We start from the raw sequence: 20,996 nt of genomic DNA, 5'->3' as shown, positions 1-20,996 counted from the left end.
TCTTAAGTTTGAACACCTACCGTATAAATGAACACAAGTTGAGTTTAGTTGCGATTGTGGACATTAGGTAAAGAATATTGTTCTTATACTATCTATGATGGTTATGAATGTTGATCACATTAATGCTGTTTATTTACGAATGCTGTTCATTTATTTTTGGAAAACTACAGGTATGATATTGTCCCATGAGAATATAAAGTAAGGGTATATTCCTGTAACTGTGGGCATACTGTAACACTCATACACATAGTGTGCTTTCGCAGTATAAGGGTGCACTCACTGCCATGGAGGCCATTCATCACACTTTAACTTTAAAGTAAAATGCACTGAGGACGGACAATTATAAATTTACCAGGGCATGCTAAAAAAAGAAAGTTTGAATAGTAGGACTGTGTGATTAATTTTATTTTATTTTCAATTAAGATTTGACTTCCCACAATTATAAAAACAAGACAATCAAAATTGAAGCATTATTGTGCCACATTCTGTTTTGCAAAGACTAAAAAGGCTATTAGATATGGTGTATATTCAAGATTTTCTGTTTCAATTTTGTTTATTTGTTTTGTACTTTGTGACTTTTACCCAGGGCAAATTTAACCACTTCTTTTATGTTCATTTCATTTGGTGTCTGTATTTATTAGTAGTATTTATACTACTAAAATAATTGCCTTAACCTTTTTAGTGTAATGTTTGACAAATAAAATTACAGTGCCATTTATATTAATGTAAAATGCTTTAAATAATAATAATAGTAATAATAATAATAATTATAATTATAAAAAAAGTGCAGAAGGAGGAAGAACCTTATTCTGTTGATTGATCAGTAGTTTGTAAAATTATTTATATCTTTTTAGCTAGTTACATATTTTATCAAATATTTAGTCTTAAATTTTGTTGTTTAAGAATTAAGGTCTTAGGAAGAGACAGAAATACAAGGATGTCTTACCATTTGTAAGTAGTTTTATCCAACTTTACAACTTTAGAGCAATTCAAGAGAGTATAGTTGAATATTTTTTGCAACTAAAGACAAAGTTGAATATTACATGTCAAATGCTTTCATGTTTTAATGGCTGTTCAGAAATTATTTTATGTTGGTGTTAATATATAATAATAACTGTGTAGGTAAGTCTCAGTTCTCAGCCAGAGCTGTGCCAAAGAACAATGAAAGATTTAAATCAGTTTGCATAGGTTATAGCCTAGAACTTAATGAATCATTCTTATTTTTTTGGCTCTTAATTATTATTTAAAACATAATATTGCAATGGGCTAGAAGAGGTCATCGCAAAGTAATTATTCATCAAATTAGGGCAACAATAAAAAAGAACCCAAAAGTAAAAGATACATCTGGGAAGGATCTACTGCACAGATGTAAGATGTAGTTTACAGGACAACCACAAAACTGGGTTCAATACAAGTGTGGTGAGTCATAAGAAAGTCTCATCTGGGGCTTTTGAAAATCATTAAAAATATTCTCTGGTTTCATGAATCCAAATGCACAGTGATGCATCGTGATAACATTTTATTACCCATTATTCTTAGCATTATCCTTAGTCTTCTGTTGGTTCTCGGCCTAGGTCTTTATGGTGATCTTTGTTTAGGCATGGTCTCTACCGAACTAAGTGTCAATCACTAATTTTTGTATTTGTCATTATATTTCTGTTTTGCCTGTGGCATGCCATTTTCCTATGTACAATAAATTTACTGTTAACAATATCTATTATAATAAATGTGAATAGACACTGGAAAAGTGTTTTGCAGCAGTGGCTCAGTGCACATAGTACTATAATAGTTTTATCATGTTCACTGCTGCTGGTCTTATCTCTCAGGTTTTGTTCTCCCTCTAGTGGATGGTCTGGAGCATAATAGTGGGACTCTGAAAATGTACAGTAGTCTATTCATGTCCAGGAATCTGACGTGAATCTTTAACAAGTTTAGCATAAAACCTATAATCCATTTATTTTTTTGACTTTTTTTTTTTTAAAGTAAAGTCAAATTTGTTTATCATATTAATTAAGCACCCTTGTCCAAGGTGTACCCACCATAGGCCCAAAGTCTCCTGGGATAGGCTTCAGGCCCCTGTAACCCTAAAACAGGTTAAGAGGTATAGAAGATAAATAAATGAATGAATGAATGAATGATTAACATTATGGGATGTCTGATGGTTTCAGTAATATTTCGTACGTTTGTTGTCGGTTTTTTTTTCTTTTTTAAGTGGTTTCACTGTTTGGATTATTCATTTATTCATTTTACTGCTTATCCTTTTACAGTGTTGCAGGGGGCCCGGAGTCTATCCCAGGAGAGTTTTGGCACGAGGCAGGGTACACCCTACACAGGGTATCAATCCATCGCAGAGCACACACACTATGAGCAATTAGTAAATGACAGTAGACCTAATTTGCATGTCTTTGGACTGCGGGAGGAGACTGGAGTACCCGGATGAAACCCACCAAGCACAGGGAGAACATGCACACAGACCCTGAGGCGGAAATCGAACCTGGACCCTGGAAGGGCGAGACACAGTGCTACCCTCTACACCACTCTGTTTGAATTAGACACGTGAAAATGGAAAATTCTATGCAAAATAACATAAATCCTTGAGCAATCCTAAAGCAATTTCCTTTTGGGATTGATAAAGTTTTTTTAATCCAGAATCCTGAATTATTAATTACTGACCAGATCACACAAAGTGTTTCTATAATTTAACAGAAATCATTCCTAATTTCAAATATAATTCTATCTAGTGTTGGATATTCTTGTTGCACAATATTTAAAAAAAAATCCCTTATAATTAATACATGAAGACTTGTGAGAAAGAGAAATGTTTCATTACTCGGTATTTGTTTGAAAAAATGGTGTCGCCCACAGATACCGCAAGGAGCCGGAATTCCCATCACTAGTTCGTCATACTCAGGGTCGAATCCTATCACGTGACAATAACCCAGCAATCCGATTGGTTGTTCCTTTTTACAGTCGGTAAATAGCGGCTAGAAGGCGGAACTTCCCAAGGAAAAAAAAAAAAAAAAAAACAGAGCGTAAGGTGCGTCTTCGGTGTTACTGCACGATGCTGGCCAGTAGATCAAATGAAAGATGTATTAATCAGCTGCCCAATGCTGGCACTATGAACCCTTCTACATCCACCAGGAGTGAAAGTGACTGGCAAGGGCTAGTGAGCGAGGTGAGTGTTTAAAAGCCGCTCGAACGCGCAGTGTTGGGTGTGTTTACATGGAACATATGGACCAGGACACACACACACACACACACACACACACCACGGACACCTGTCTCTATGTGCAAACTTTTAATACTGTGTATCTATGTGTTATCCACTCAACATGCTGTATGATATGATACACTCAATGTTATTCTACAGTTACTGTATATTAGACCATGGTGTTGAGTCCAGCTGTGTGGATCTGCTGTGTTTACAGTGTGTACAGTATGTCATATGCCTTCTCATGCTTTACCACCTTAGATCTAATGTAATGCTTTAAATAAGGAATGCTGTTTAAATAAGTAATGCTATGATGAAGGGTTTACTTTCCAGATATTAAAATATCGTATCCTGATTTAGAGTATAATAATAATAATAATAATAATAATAATAATAAAAAGGATCCGTATCTTATTTTAATGGAAAAGTGCACTTGTGTAGGCTGGACAAGGAATTGTATTTAGTTGTTGAACTCTCAGTTGTAGACAATACAGCAAGATAACAAGGACAAGGACACAAACAACACTTTTAATATATAACACACATTTCTTATATACAGAAATACAGGGTGAACAGAAAGAGAAGGCTATCTATGCTAGGCACGAATCATATATAAAACCCTACCACTGAACCACCAGTGCCCTATGTACAGTAAATATAGAATACAGTGTATATACAGTATATAGCCAAAATGGGAGGGTTGCGTCAGGAAGGACATCCAGCCTAAAACCCGTGTGTGGATCGAATGTTCCACTCTGGCGATACCTCGATGGGAGCAGCCAAAACATATTCATACACTCACATATTTGAGTTCAGTTTTTTGTCTTGCTTTCCAGTTATGGTCTTCATGAAAGTCGGTTTCTTCATGGTGCTTGATGGGTTTTCCAAATGCACTTAACGATACTGTTCTTGCAAGAGCTATTTCAGAAAAACTGACTTCATGTCATAAAATAACAACTTGTTGCTGTTGTTACTTAATTTTTATAGTTTTGAAATCTTTAGTATTGTTCTAGAATGTAGAAAATGAATCACTAAACAAAAACCTTTGAATTAAAAGGGGTGTCCAAACTTTTGACCAGTACTGTATATACACTCAAACTCACCGGCCACCTCATTAGATAGACCTTGGTGGTATCGGGTTGGACACCCTTTTGCCCTTAGAAGTGCCTGAATTCTTTGTGGCATATATTCAGTTAGAATATTTGTTCGATATTTCTATGATAGCATCATGCAGTTGCTGGAGATTTGTCAGCTGTAGCCAATGATGCAAATCTCCCATTTTACCTTACCTTAAAGGTGCTCTATTGTATTGAGATGTGGTGACTCTGGAGGCATTTTGAGTACAGTGAGCTCATGGCACGTTCAAAAATCCAGGCAATATTTTTCTTCTTCTAGTCTTCTATTATCCAATTTTGGTGGGCCTCAGTTTCCAGTTCTTAGCTGACAGGATGGCTGCTGTAGCCAATTTGCTTCAAGGTTTGTTTGACTTGTGTGTTTGTATGCTCTTTTCCTTTGCTGGTTGTAATGAGATGATATTTGAGTTACTTTTGCCTTTCTGTCAGCTCGAACCAGTCCGACTATTCTCCTCTGACTTCTGGCTTCAGCAAAATTTACCAGCCTGTCTGGCACCAACCAACAACTATCTTAAATTAGTTACAAATATCCAGATGTATGTAAGCAAGCATTTTGTTTTTGGTTATTCAACTTTTTGGAGATCATGGGACCTTCACTTTGGATTCTGTGTAAACTAAGTCAAGTTGCTTGTCTTGATTCAAGATAAACACAACAGTGTTTAAAGGCCACATGAATGAAACTGCAGAGCAGTGGTCTTATTTCTTATAGAATATATCACAACATTTGGTAATTCTGTATGAGGCACCATACAAAAAGTTTGCCTTGTGTTTGTATTGATTTTGTAACGGATATTTGTAGTGCTCGTTTTCCTGGTAATCCGTTTGTTACTCAGTAGGATTTTACGCAAGCAGGAACTACTCCACATAGAAAATGAAACAGGGTAAGGCTTATCTCCTCCCCTCAAACAAAGCGGAATATTTACTTTTCCAGGAGTGTCAAATTAGAATTGGGCCTGAACTCTGTGTTCTATATGTATCTCCAGTTTACCTGCAGGTAGTTAATGTCTAAAATACTAGCTGTAAATAAGATTGACCAGTGAATTTATAATGGTACATGGCTGTAAACGCAAAAATGGTAACCTTATTGCTCAACACATAAATGCACCTGAATAAATGGATTTTTTCTTTTTATTTCCAGTTTCTGATATGCAAACGTAAGCTGGACAGTAAGAAGGAGGCTCTGCTGATTCTGTCCAAAGAGTTAGACACATGCCAGCAGGAGAGAGACCAGTACAAGCTGATGGCCAACCAGCTGCGTGAGAGACATCAGGGCCTGAAGAAAAAATACAGAGAACTTATTGTGTGTGCCATGAAGCGTACTTTAACATATATATATTTTTTAAATATGAAATATATATTTTTTCATTGCTAATGTTGAAGACATTATTACCTGAAATAATATCGAATAACTAGAACTATACTGTTACAGCAGTTTTGCTTACTCTTATATTCTGTGTTTCAGGATGGAGATCCTACGTTACCACCTGAGAAACGCAACCAGGTGGGTTTCTCAATTCAAGTCACAACTAGACTTTAATCAATGATTATATGATGAGCTGCTTGTATTGTATTGGAAGCAGGAAGCTCTTAGTTCTCTACATGGCATTGTGCCTTCCAATACTGGAGTGAATATTAGCAAGCCTGTGATATGATTTTTGGTATCTTACACATGGGAAGGCAGCACAGCGTCCTGTGTGGTAGGCGCAAAGTATTTACTTTGCTTAGTATTGTAACAAAATCTGAAAAAAAATGTAATTTTGAATCAGGATCTTTATAAAATTGGGATTCTTACAAAATCACATCCTATTGGGTGCTCCATGGTGATTCCCATTCCTACAGTGCAGGTGTAGAGCTAGGGAATGAAATGACAAGTGCTGAAAGACAAGTGTAATTTGGAAGAAATGCATGTACCATGTTATATAGATAAAACTGCAGTTACACAACTGACTGGTCAGAACAAGTTTTAATTTTCTGTAGCAATGCTGAAACCAGGACAAGTCACAAAAACATATTTTACATCAGTTTTTGATCTTCTAATTTTGGAAGGATTTTCTGCAATTTCTTCGTAACATAACTAACTGCATTAAAAAAAAAAGCTTTAAGAGACATATAAGACATTAGTGAGGGATTAAATACTTCATCTGTATCTGTCATAGCATAATGAATAATAGGAAGTGACTTATATTTTGTTTATTCCACTACATTACATGTAGCTATAAATGTATTAAAAGTGTGATTTTTATTATTATTATTATTAATATGATTATTATTATTTTCATTAAAAAATAAATGATTGCAATGATTGTCAAATTACTTGGGCATACATCTGGCATTATAACACAATTCCATCAAAATAATCCACCTTGGATCCACCTTCTGTTATGTTTTAATTTAGGTCTAGGTCTATAATCCACTCATGCAATATAGTACATCATCTCTCTCTCTCGCTCGCTCTCTCTCTCTCTCTCTCTCTCTCTCTCTCAGGTAAATCTGGCTCAGCTGTTGAGGGATTCACGGGACAGAAATAAACAGTTAACAGAGGAAGTGAAGGAGCTGACTCAGAGACTCACTGAGGCTCAGGGTGACAACAAGGTAAACACACACACACACGCACACACACACACACACACACGCACACACACACACACACACACACACACACACACACACACACACACACACACACACAACCACTAATAGCACTTTTCTACCAAACAAGACGCACCCAAACATAGCTACAGTATGTGTGCTGATAGTTTAATCTTGAATCCATGAAAAAACAACAAGAGTGCTAACTTTATGTTGCAAAATCCTGTCTTGTTTTTTCCATCACTGAGAAAAAAAATATTGTTCTACAGTATGTATACAGTATAGAACACTAGGTAGGGTGCACAGCTTAATTATGTTGTTTTTAAACGTATGGAAACTTCTGTACCTGAATAGAACTTGGGATTTGCCCCAACTTAAAGAAGAAGATTAGTATTTATTTACTTTTATTATTTACTGTTATGTAAAACCAAATTAAAAAGCGTTAATAAAAACATTACAGTGGGAAAAAAACTAAAGTATTAAACTGTGATGTGTCATCTTAAATCACCTACAAAAATCTTTTGACTTTCGGAAGAAGAGAAATAATTTCTGCTAAAGAGGCACTATAGAACTGAGGAATGTAGAAAAGTGATTTATAAGCCAGAAAAGTCATTAGGCAACATCTGTAATTATTGTGTATAACCACAGTAATGGGCTGCACTATATTTATATTTACCTATGTTCCAACCCAAACAGGTACTTGTGCATAGCATGGGTGGTGCGGTGATGTAAATGTTGACCAAATGCATAATTATGGTTTATTTGATTACCCTCAATCATCTGCTGTAAACAAGCAATTCTACAGCTTTCTGTTATTATCTGACACGTCTGTTGCCTCTTCAGCTTTTGAGAATGACAATCACGAAACAGAGGCTTGGGGATGATGAAGTTGGGGTCAGGCACTTCCCAGCTCACGAGCGTGAGGATCTAGTCAGGCAGTTGGAGGAAGCAGGATTACAGGTACAGAGTCACTGATGACTGGAAAGATTAGTTCAGTGCAAGCAATATTGTGAATTTTTATTAAATCCTGGATAAAAAATATATATTTATATTTCAGCCTTTCTTCTAAAGAGAGCATTTAGCTGCTGTGTTTTTAGAGCAGGATATCTTTAACACAGTATTCATCAACATCTGACATTCATCAACAATATTGGAGTGTGACAGAATTATATGTAACATAACATGAGCTTATACAGAACCTCTCCTTCTATCATACATCATGCCGGCTAAGATGTATAATACCATTATTTACTATGAGCAAAACTAATCAGTAGCTTGATGATTCAACTGTAACCAGAGTGTGTAATTAAAGTAGAATAGTGTTGAAGCAGTACTGATGGTGTCTCACATCTGTGCATTTATTTCTGTTTCAGAGAGAAGATCTGGAGAACAGCCTAAAGGCAGTGAGCGATGAATTGGAGGATGTAAAGGCAGAAAGGACCGTATACAAGGAGAAAGCCGATCGCCTCAACCACGAGCTCAACCATGTGCTGGGTGGTGGAGGCAAACGCATTGTGGACGTGGACGCTCTTTGCATGGAGAACAGGTCAGGCAGTGTTTCATGCAGCTACAGCTAGTTATTTTAAAAACCATTAACCATTACAAATTGCTTTAGTGATCCAGGCTAAACATTAATTTGCAAGGAATTTAATCCTAGCTTGTTATTGTGAAGCCTTCTAGTGATTAATCATATTGTCGTGTTTAATCTTATCATTGTATTTGATCTGGAGTAGAGCTTTAAGGGCACTTTCCCACAGACAGCATTTAGTCTGTCAGTGCAATTTGTTTGGGCAGGTGAGAACACAGTGCGTGGGTGCTGGGGGAAAAATTGGCATGTTTGGAAATAAACTGAGCCAAAGGAGTAAGCACGATAGGTGCAATGGAGGAAAAAAAAAGAATAGATGAATATGGGTCACAGAATTCACAGTTTTAGACTCATTTTTGAAATAGAATAATTATAGCACGTATTTAGCACATGTCTTACATTCTCTCTAAGGAACACGAACAACATTTTTTGTTACCGTATTCGGAGCAGTAAATAATAAAGGACATTTTTGGGCTCATCACTTTTTTTTTTTTTTTTTTGGCATTATATACAGTGTGAAGCTGAGCCATACTAAAAATAGCAAACAGAACACAGGTATTTATTTCACTCTGATTTAATCTGTGAAAACAAAATAATACATTTGCTGGCTAACAAAAAGTTACTACCTAGATTTTACTAAGCAAATAGGTAAGAGCCTTCTATCGGATAATTACTGCAGTGATTAATTGATGGTTTAGCTGGCAACAAGTTATTTCAACCTAACTGATGCAGTGAATAGCTTCTTATTTCTTAAACAACCATAACAGAAGAGATATCCTGTGGTTGTAGCAAAGATGTTACTCTGTTTTATAAGGATCGACTTATTGTCCTGCTTCCATAAAACAAAAGAATTAATTAATTTGCAGACACTACTAAAATGTGTGTGTGTGTGTGTGTGTGTGTGTGTGTGTGTCTACAATTTATATTTAAATAAATCAATGAAATACAGTTTTGTTTTGCCCCCTCAAATGTCTTATTAAACACCAGGTATTTGCATGAGAGGTTAAAACAAGTTCAAGAAGAAGTCAGTCTGCTGAAAGCAAACATCGTGAAATATAAGGTATGAATAAAAATTCGGTATAAAAAGAAGTTGTCTATACCTTTATGGGAAGCAAAGCATCTCCTCTAGAAAGCTGCATCTTTTGTTTGCAGAGTGCTCTGGACCAGAGAAAGAACCTGAAAACAAGTGGCAAATCTAACACTAGTGCACTTACTGGTGTGCTCTCAGCCAAACAGGGTAACAAGACAGTATCTCAGAAGTATATATTTTAATGCTAAAAACAGAAAATATGAAGAATTAGTGGATTTGTTCACTTTACACTGTCTTTTTGTATCAGCTTGCTCTCTTCTGTCTCTTCTATTTTTTTTCTTTCTCATATTCATTTTCACACACCACACACTAACCACGTTTCACTGCAGTGCAAGATTTATTGTCGGAGGATAATGGATGTGGTCTTCCAGTCACGCCTCAGTCTCTCTCTGATCTGAAGTCTCTGGCCATGGCCCTGCTGGAAACAATTCATGAAAAGAACATGGTTATTCAGCACCAACGGCAGACTAACAGGTGTGTATGTGTGTGTATGTATGTATGTATGTGTGTTTTATTGTTTTGTTGCAGTTTTTAACTTGAAATTTTTTTATATTCTCATGCACACATAGTATTTTGCAAATCTCTTGGGCACATTCAATGAAATGTTGTCAAGCAAAACAGTTTTTTTTTTAATGGGGAAAAAAATCTGCATAAATACATCTAGTACACAAAGCAGTAAACAGTAATAATTTAAATAAACATCCACATTTGTTACAGTGTCCAAAATGTATTAGTGTTATCAGGAACACTAAGTTTTGAGCCTCTGCCACAGTTCTTATGGGGCAGTGGTGGCTTAAACAGTTAAGGCTCTGGGTTACTGATTGGAAGGTCGGGGGTCAAGCCCCAGCATTGCCAAGTTGCCACTATTTATACTTTGAGAAGGACCTTTACCGTGTCTGCTCCAAGGCACTATATTCTGGCTGACCCTGCGCTTTGACCTTAATTTCCTAACTAATTGAATATATATAAATATATATATATATATATATATATATATATATATATATATAATTAGTTCTTAATGAAGATTTTAAATATTACACTTGCGTTATTTATTTATTTATTTTTGCTAAAAACTGACAGCCTTTTTTTATCTAAAATGTGGTGTATTTAATTTTTTTTTAAAAAGTAATGATTGCAAATAAAAATGTTTTTCTTTATGGACTCAGTAATAAAATTAAACAAATAAACATATTTTTACCTTGGATTACGAGCATAATTTGTTCCAGAAATGGGCTCGTATTCCAAAACACTCGTAAACCAAATTGAATTTTCCCATAAGAAATAATGGAAACTCAAATTATTTATTTCACAGCGCCCCAAAAAATATTAAGTAAAAATAAAACAATTTAACCTGCAGTTTACCTTGAAAAAAAAAAAAAAAATCCTGATAGATAAGTGTTTCCGTTTGTGCGTGCAGGCGCTGTGTATGTGTGTGTGAATCTAAAGTAAGCTCCCCTCTTTCCCTTCTCGTCTTACTCAGTCACCCTTTCCCCACTCTTTTCACACATGCGCGCGCACACAACTGAAACACTAGTTTTTCAGATAAATAAACAAGAAATCTCTATAATGACCCTCGATTGAGCGACACACTAACGGAATCACTGCTGTAAAGTAAAAAAAAAAAAAACTAATTTACCTGCACTTTACCTTTGAAAAGAATTGCAACAGAGCATTGTTTCTGTGTAGAGCAGAGAGAAATAGTGTGTGTGTGTGTGTGTGTCTGTGAAGGCGAAAGTAGGAGGGGTTTTTGCACAGTGTGGTATTTCTGGTCTGAGATCACATTTCAAAATGCTACAGCTATATGATCGTTTTTGCATGTATGTCCATAGACTGACAGCTCCGGCTTTGGTTTTGATGTTCCTTTAACAGGATTCTGGGGACCCGAGTTGCTGAGCTTGAAAATAAACTGAAGACTCTGGAGGTTTCTGGGCTTTGGAGTTTACCAGGTCAGTGTTGTGTTCTTCATCTGGGTAATTGTCATGCAGTGGTCTATATTCAAGTGCTCCAGTATCATATGAGCATTAATTGCTGTTTTAAACTCATTTCATTCTATATTTTTGCTGCTACAGTACATCACATACACACAAACACATTTATTAATGAATGTGATTGTGGAGCTTTGAAGCAAGAGTACTAGGAATGAATATCATAGTGTTAAGGAGCATCTTCGTCTAAATCAAAAATCTTATAACATCACCATATCCAGAGAAAAACAGTCCTCTACACTCAGTGGCCACTTTATTATATTTCTCAGAACAGTCACAGTTCTTTGTAGCATTGAATCCTCAAGGTGTTGGTAAAATTCCTTTGAGATTCACAGTCATGCTGGCGTAGATGTGTCCCATATTTGCTTGCAGATTTTTCAGCTGCCCTATTTCATTTTTTGATCTGGGGCATTGGTGGGTCAATGGAAGGCTTTTCTTCTGCCATGTATAAGGTATAGTTTTTGATTATGTTTTCTGAAGGAGCACTTCTGCCTCCAAGCTCATGGTGTTGCATGCTTTGAGATGCTCATTTGCTCTACATGTTTGCAGTGAGTTATTATTTAAGCTACCATTAAAGATGCCACCCAGACAGTGTGAACCAGTCTGGATAACTGCTTTAGTTAACAGGTATAATAAAGTGGCTGGTGAGTCTAGTCTGCATTAGCCTGACTGTAATAGTACTTGCATGTCAAAGCCTTGCTGTATGTCAATCAAGAATGTAAAATTTATTATGTTTTCTCTCCTTTTCTTTGCTGCCTTGTAAAGGTCTGACCTACAACATTTCAGTGGGATTAGGGAGTATGTTTCTGCCCATCTGGCTTTTGCTTCATTATTCTGTGTTAGCAAGATTCTTGACACCTGCCCACTTAACTGTCCCTTATTTATTTGTCATAACCACCTCCCATAAACACTTCATCCATGTGACGTCTGTGTGTCCAGAACTTGTACTCCAAGCGTTGCCAAGTTCGTGATAATTAGCTGTTATGTTAAATTATCTTACTGAACATTTTAATAAAAATTAATGTAAAAAAAAAATATATATATTTATATATATATATATATATATATATATATATATATATACACACACACACACACACACACACACACAAATATATATATATATATATATATATATATATATATATATATATATATATATATATATATATATATATATCTGCTTCAAATCAATAGAAAAACATAGCAATTAGCTTTTCTAAAACACAATCATTAATTATCAGCTAGTCAAATGTCAGCTAGTCAAATGTCAGCTAGTCAAATGTCTTACGAAACTGATCTCCCCTGTGTGAAAATAGCCGCCCTGAGATTTGTGTTAAATGGAGTTTGAGGGAGCAGATTGGCTCCGCGCAGGTAACGATGCAGTAATAGAGATGATTTAAGAATAGCTCAGTGTGTTCATCTGGCTAGTGACGAAGAAAGCTTTCTAAAAAAAAAATTGGATTCAACTTTATTTTTGATTCACTGACAGTTCTAGAGTGCATAGAGATGTGTTCATTGGTGCGTTCGAAATAGATGTCCTTTAGTTGTTTTCGCTCCGAATAGTACATTTAAGTTAAACAGATCAAGGCTGAAATGCATGATTTTGGATTTGTTTCAGTCAAAACTTTCAGTTGCCACTTTGGTATTTCAGTAAGTTTTCATTAACTCTTTATTGCATTTTGGTTTACTAATGTTTAAATGAGAGTGGATGGTGGTCCAGCAGGTAAATACAGTATGTTAACCGTAGCCAGTGGTGGACAAAGTACACAAATCCTTTACTTGAGTTGGGATGCCCTAGGTCAAATATTACTCAAGCAAAAGTAGAAGTCCTTAATTTGCATTTCTATTGAAGTAAAATGTAGTAAATCATCTTTAAATTTACTTATCAAAAATACTGAACTCACTATAACCTCTTGCTCTCTCTTGCACTCTCTTTCCCGACCGTAAACGTGAATACCGTAACAAAGTAAATGTACAGTATTTTGCTACTTTCCTTCACTGTTTGTAGCTTAAATTGCTGTTAGGTATAAATTCAAGAGTGTGTGAATATGTGTATTTATGGTGCTCCTCAATGGATAAGCGCCCCAATCAGGGTTCTCAGGATAGTTTTTGGGTCTAACCCAACTCTCTGACTCGGATAAAGCAGTCAGGAATGAATGGATTATCAATACACCTAATTTAGCAGATTTTTAAGAGTACTGTACATTAGTGTGGAACTAAATATTTTGTAATACTAGTATCAAGTTTATTAAAGCATTTTTTAAATTAACTTGATTATGTACCTTAATGCATTATTATTCCTAGTATGCCCTATACTTAATGTCCTTAATGGATTTACCGAAACAGGTATAGAGAATGACAGGGCTTCCATTCTCCATCCACAAGAGGGCAGTATGGCTCTTTCACATTTTCCAAGTCCAAATCTGATGCACTGAGGCACAGCGGCGCTTGCCTTTCACAAGCCTGTCTTTCTACCACCATAAAGCTGACAAGCATCCATTACAAAAAATGATTGCCCACATTACGAACACATTTGGGGAATGTGTTGTTATTAGTGGAATTTTTAGATGAGACAGGGTGGCTTGCGGCTCACCCTATGAAGGTAACTGCAGCAGGGAGGAAAGTGAGTGGCCTTGTAAAAACAGACAGCCTGTACAGGTTAATGCCAGGGAGAAAATAAAGGAATAATGTGGCCGTGAGGGGGGGGAGGGGTGTCAGCATTTCATTAGATATTAAGAGCACAACCTGCCCACAGTGCAGAAATATGGCCAGTTCATCTGCATAAAAGTGTTCAGTTGTAGAACAGTGTGAACCATTTTTCCAGGCAGTCCATTGCCTGTCATTGTCTCTTTAGGTGACAGCTTGTGTTTAGGAACAGTGTTGGTGATGACAATGTGACAGACTCACGGTCACGTCAGAATGTGAGCTCAGGCAGGTGTCTTTACTTCCCTGCCTTTGTATGCATAAAGAAAAAAACAGGCAGGTGCAAATTTGCATGGTACAGTACAGTCACTTTTAGTGAGCAAAAGTTATATTCATTGTGAAAAATACTGTAGCTTTCTTTATATCTAGTTTCTGTGTGCGCAAGCATGTATGTATTGTGTGTATACAGTAAGAAAGACATGGAGAGAGCATGCTGTTTAATCTGCTTTTTATATACAGTGTCATATTTTCCACCTTTATTTGGAAATAAATTCTTTAAAAATCCTACAATGTGATTTTCTGGATTTTTTCAATTTTGTTTCTTATAGTTGAGGTATAGCTATGATAAAAAAATTACAGGCCTCTCTTATCTTTTTAAGTGGGAGAACTTGCACAATTGATGGCTGACTAAATACTTTTTTGCCCCACTGTGTGTGTGTGTGTGTGTGTGTGTGTGTGTGTGTGTGAGAGAGAGAGAGAGAGAGAGAGAGAGAGGGAATGACGGACACAGGGAGAGACAGAGAGCGAACGGATGGATGGGCAGCTGCCAGGTGGGAATAGCCACTCATCCATCCATTCCGCTTTGCGCAGCAGGCTGTGCCAAGCGTCCATCCTGCTCTGCATACCAAATTAGCCCAAGTTTTTAATTGGTTCTGAGATGCCTTTCTACATCACATCAATGACCTTTTCAAACGAAGAGAGCTGAACATGCTGCTTTTAAAGCATCACTTATTCACCCCTAGGAACAATAATAACCAGATTTAGTGTGTATAGGTGTGTGAGTTAAAGACAGAGATGAACAGGGAGAGACGGAGGGAAAGATACATGGAGAGAGATTAACCATCTAGTTAAGCATGCTTCTGAGATTTTGTGTCAGAATATGACCAGGTCAGGTGTCACGGGCCGACACAGGTGTACATTTGGCTGAATAAAATGCTTTACCTATAGTTGTACCTCTAAACTTTGGCTTTAGATTTAACACATTGATTTGCAGGTCTTCGTATATCTTTTATATTCTTTTTGATGAGACCAGGTACCTGGGATTTAAGTTCTGTTTAAGACCGATCAAATACGTAAGCATCAGCAACTGCTATTTGTGATGGCTCGGTTCTATAGTGGAAATTTGCCTGTGTGCAGCATATGGCTTTAGACTGTGATGCATACAGCTAGCACTAATGAAGATAGATGACAGAGTGTGTGTAGCCACTTCCTCCCTTTTTTTTCTCTCTCTCTCAGTTTTTTTGTGTTTGTTTGTTTAGTACATTTTCCAGCACATCTCTCTCTCTCTCTCTCTTTCTCTCTCTCTCTCATTTGTCAATATACGACAATCAGTCATAACATTAATGCCATTAACATATTATGATTAACAAGTTAATTTTGATTATCAGTTATATACCAGTAAACCAGTGACAGGATCATGTGCACCCAAGGCTCACCCATGTCACCCAAACTCCCCAGATCACAATCCGATCGAGCATCTATTGAGGCCTCACCCTGCAATCAACAGTACGCAATAGATCACCACATCTTCTATATAAATAAAAGAAATATTTTGTCTGTACATTGGTTTGAACTTGCTCTTTCAATGATATTGTTTGTTTCATAAATTAGAGGACCAGAACCCAGTCTCAGACAAAAAAATCATGTCTGTATATCTGTATGTCTGAGTTTGTCTCATACGTTTTGAAACCGTGGTGCTAATTAAAGCATGTAAAGGGCCACTGTGGGATAAAACACAGATCATTAGAGCCAACTTATCCACAGTAGTCCACGGTTACGGCATGTAAAATACCCGAACTGAGAGTGTTTTGTGCTCAAATCAAAATGTTGAGTTAAAGGGATATAAACAGTCATGTGTCTGATGTAATAATCTACCTTAAATAGGGAGTGTGTTTACCTGACGACTAAAGTACAACTTAGCATAAACAAGGCGTAAGATAATCAACCTTAAAAAAATTTATTTCTTTGTATTAATGAGTTAGATAAGAGAGTTCTGCCGTACAGAAATACAGGCAGACATTTACCTGGGTAACATAAAAGCTAATCACATACACATACACACAGTATCTCGAAAAAATTTAAATGTTGTGTAAATGTTTTCTTTCAGTAATTAAATTTTTCATTCATATATTTAAGATGTGTTTTTATGTAGATTTAAAGATTTCAAGCTTTATTGGGTTTTAATTCTGTTGATGACGGCTTACAAGCTCACGAAAGTCAAAAATCCCCCCCAAAAAAGAAGAGGATGTCCTGTAAGGTTGGGGTGACTGAGGTTAAGTTTGGGTTTCGGCCGTCTACAATTAGTCTGACACCAATGTCCTGTCCACCACATCTTGTTTTTTTTTTTATTGCTTGTTATTCTTTTGTGCATCCCATCTTGTCATTATAAAATCCTCCTCAGTCATTCTGAACTATTCATAATGATAATGTAGTTACCTTAAAGAAACTTTATGATGACACTATGTTTCCTCTTGGTCTTGGTGTTCAGCAGGAGGTAAAGATGCCATTATTCTGACTGAGAGTCAACACACCACGCCTCCCTCCTCTCTTGGCCTTCCCTTACAGCCTGTGCCCAGTGAACGGCTGACTGATTCGCAGCCCCCTGCAGGTGAGGGACTGTAATTGTGTGTAAATGAAACCACTGTTCTCTAATTGTGCCCTCGACTCAACACTAAAGAGCCATAATTAGCTTGATCACTCTCCGTAGCTCGAGCCGTATGTGTCCTCATGAACGCACCTCTGCTTCACGCACACACTCTTATCGCTGTGGTGGCTAAATGGCCGATCCTTCTGAAATGCCATGGCATTTTGCAAATGCTAGCAAATTCTCACCCACTGACATTCACCAAGTTTTGGGACGTCTTTGCAGAAGGGATGGTCCATAAATATGGATACCAGCCATACTATGAGCTGTTTCTCTTTTCACTCATACTCGAGAAAATTGTGAAAGTGTTTAACCTTTTGCTTTCATGCATCCAAACATGGCTCAGCTATTCAAGACAATGGGTGTCAATCGCTTCTCCTCATGGATGACTTCACACTAAAATGCTGCTTTTAATATGCTGGTATGAAAACACTCCTGTGAATAAATCTATTGCTGCTATTCAGAGGCTAATTAGGCATTCCAAAATATCTTCCCTGATTCTCAACAATGGTGTATTTTATATCAAAGCTATTACTTTATAAAGACGTTCAATACGGTTAGACGTCTTGGAGTCGCTGAGATCCTGCCACCACCTCTACAATGCACACATTAGCCCACAGGGCACTACTTCATTAGCAATGGCACTAAAACAATTACCATTAATCTTCTTTGTCCTCCTGACTGGTTCAGATGACAGGACAGGAAGTGGAGGGTTATTGCCATGGGAACTAGACACAGCTGGCGATGACAGCTTCCTGAACGTGTGGCCTCGCTCCCGCCCCAGTCCAGATGGAGGTGTAGACGAGATGGAGACACCTGTCACCTCTGAGCAACAGGAGGACACGCATTCTTGCGGACTGGAAACCACGAGGCAGACGGAGCGGCGGCTACGCGATGATGAAGTTGGGACGGTCGCAGAGATGCAGCCGGTCAAAAAGCAGCATCCTGTTGTAGAGGAAGGGGAAGTTGTTGAAGTGGATGGCAGCTTGACTGTGGAGGAAGGTGAAGATGCTGCCATGGCACTGGCTTCTCCACCGTCTGATAGCTCTGACTATTCTCCACGTCTTGGTTCAATGTGCATCTGTGACCAAAGCCAGCATGAGGACTATATCCATCATGATTTTGGACAGATTTTAGGTGTAGCTACTGATCCTGATGATGTATTGGAACAGAAGTTCTCAAGTCTTGTATCTATTTCCAAAGAGCCTACACTGGCTTCACCTCTTACACCTAGGTGGGATCTGGACTATCAATCCGGAGAGACTGATAGCTGTCACAGTGAAAGTGTGGCTTAAATTTTGACTAAAGAATTCGCGAGAATTACATTTCAGAAAGTTTTTTTTTTCATTTCTTGTCTGTTGCCCTGTGGGTTCCATATTTTCCCTGAAAAGGCCTTAATATTTAGTCATTGTCCTCGATTAGACATTGTACAAAAGAACAAATGTGAAACATGGAACACACAGAGCCCAGGTGTAAGTTACTTAAAGTGTGCGTATTTTACACTTGCAATCTCAAGATGCAGGAATCCTCTTGCAGATTAAAACCAGAGTATGTATTAGTGATTTTTGTGCTTTTTCATTCTACTGTATACATCTTTGTCTGTTTATTTGCTATAGGCTAAATTTACAATCACTGATTATGAATTAAGTTTATTGTTGGAAAAAAAAAATCATCAACAATGATTTGTCTTCCAAAAATAGGAATAAGCTTATTCTGAACTTTATTAAAATGCATGTATATTCTAAACTGGATTAATACCTGTACATATATTACACCAGCGACAAGAATAAGGTGTAAAAGAATAGTTCAATATCTTTTATGTTCACACTTTGTCAACATGCTATTGTTGTTATGGTACATATTTCTGCAGCCTTGAAAGTTTCAGTCTTCTCTACTTCCTTTTGTTTTTTTCTTTTTGTAGCATGTTTAGCTCCTTTTTATAAAGTCAGCAAAATACTTTGTGTATATCAGACGGATGCTGTAATTTTCAAAGAACCTTGAAGAGTTGTTGTACAAATTACATTTAAATCACAAATGATTTACGGAAGATTGTTTCACATCATGAAGGTATTGCTGTTAATACAACTAATTACACACTAATTTAAATGTTTACAATTGTATATTTGTGGTTGCACTCCGCTTTTTGCTGCATGTGCCTTACCAAAATGAACAGGTTTTTTTTTAGGAGGTATGAGATGGACATGATAGGATGATAGACATGTTTTTTTTGTTTGTTTTGTTTTTTTAGTCTGTGGCATTAAGTTAATGTCAGATATCTTGTTTATGACATGTATATCCTATGGCATAACTGTTTAATTAAATATTAATATATATTTTCTCAAAATGTCAAAGCATCAAATTCATATTGTTGTTTTTTTTTTGTTTGTTCTTGTTCCACATTCAATTTTTTTTAAATGATATAGTTCTACATTTTAGTTAAAACCTTTTTAATATAGATTTTAGAGATGGACAACATTGTAAAGCTATGATCATAAGGATCACCTTGTCATCTTATGTCATCTGTGTCATCACATCCTGCAACTTCTCCTAAGCCGTGAAACACAACAATCTGTGAAAATGTTTCGATTTTAGATTCCAACTTTTTTCCACTGTTCACGTAGACACTGAATAGACAAGACAATGTGTTTACAGTACGTTCACAAAGCATGCACAAAAAGGTTCTCACCCCTGGGAAACGTTTAACCTGCTGGAAACATAAGTATAATGAAAATATTAAGATAGGATTATATAGGAATATTATGATTGATTACAACAATTCAGTCTCATTTGTGATCTGATATGTTTTTTTAGCATGAGAAATGTGAGCTTATTGGTGTGCATTTTTCCTAGACCAGGGACCAGTGACTCTTTCTATTTTTACTTTTAAACTTTCTTGTGTTTTTGATGCCTCCTTTGATTTCTTGTGTCCTTCCTCAAGCATATTTTTGTCTCAGAATTTTCAGTCTAGTCCCTGTACCTGAGCAGTTTCCAAGGAATGTTTTTGTTTGTTAAGGCACACAGTGATCTACGAATCATTCAAGCATTAAAACCACCCAAATTAAGGCACAAACCTGTGAGAAACAGGTGCAGATGATGACAGATGATCAGGCTGGCGATTAGTTTTTTGGCGATTAGTATACTGGTGATGCTGAGTGCTTGGAACGGACGAGAGGGGAAATGAGGTTGCTGCTAAGGTTGTTGCATAAACAACCAATTTGTAAATTGTGTCTTTAGGCACTTTGAGTCTGTTGCAGTAAAACATTTGTTCCCATTTTCTTAAATTTAATCCACATTATTTAATTTATTATAAAGGAATGAAGGATGGCTTAAGACTTTTGCACAGTACTATAAATGAAGCTACCTGTGCTGAGAGTGACGTCTTAAAAATTTCCAAACCCCCTGCGTACTGTCTATAGCTACTGTGCTGTGAATGCCACAACATCAGCGATCAATGGCAGCACTGTTCAAATGTACACACTTGTGAATATTCTAAATCAATATTTTGTATGAACCAGATTTTTCTTGCAAAGAGGTAGCTTATGCTCTTTTAAAAACTCTGTGTTTGCTTATATTCAGGAGTCAGTTACTACTTCCGAGTTCAATTCAGGCTGTATACACGCGCACACATAGGCACAAATATATTTCATCTCAACATGGCCTCAGCTGGTAGTCGGCTTTTTCTGAGCAAATGCATGATCTAAGCCAAAAACTCAATTGCGTATTCTGCAAAAGGCATGGCTTTTCTATTTTTGATCTCACTTTGCTATATTCACACACACACACACACACACCTTTTCAATCATATGGGCAGAAATGCTGGAGAAGCCAGGC

General features: G+C 36.8%; 1 protein-coding gene across 4 annotated transcripts; it reads left to right on the top strand.

The window, feature by feature from the left end:
• Positions 1–3,025: 3,025 nt before the first annotated feature.
• On the top strand, positions 3,026–19,509 carry ccdc149a (coiled-coil domain containing 149a). 4 transcript variants are annotated; one of them, XM_053505000.1, is made up of 13 exons: positions 3,026–3,175; positions 5,483–5,644; positions 5,807–5,845; positions 6,829–6,936; positions 7,777–7,893; positions 8,307–8,479; positions 9,506–9,578; positions 9,671–9,755; positions 9,938–10,082; positions 11,481–11,557; positions 12,362–12,394; positions 17,013–17,129; positions 17,856–19,509. In XM_053505000.1, the coding sequence occupies exons 1-13, from the start codon at positions 3,062–3,064 to the stop codon at positions 18,458–18,460; spliced, it is 1,848 nt and encodes a 615-aa protein (XP_053360975.1). In that variant the 5' UTR covers positions 3,026–3,061; the 3' UTR covers positions 18,461–19,509. The 4 variants fall into 4 exon arrangements, with proteins under 4 accessions (XP_053360975.1, XP_053360974.1, XP_053360978.1 ...); XM_053504999.1 differs by having other exon boundaries at positions 17,010–17,129; XM_053505003.1 differs by lacking the exon at positions 12,362–12,394.
• Positions 19,510–20,996: the final 1,487 nt, after the last annotated feature.

This window comes from Clarias gariepinus, chromosome 1 (genome assembly GCF_024256425.1).
Source record: "Clarias gariepinus isolate MV-2021 ecotype Netherlands chromosome 1, CGAR_prim_01v2, whole genome shotgun sequence".
NCBI lineage: Eukaryota > Metazoa > Chordata > Actinopteri > Siluriformes > Clariidae > Clarias > Clarias gariepinus.
The sequence above is the reverse complement of the archived record's forward strand: the minus strand, read 5'-3'. Positions and strand labels throughout refer to the sequence as shown.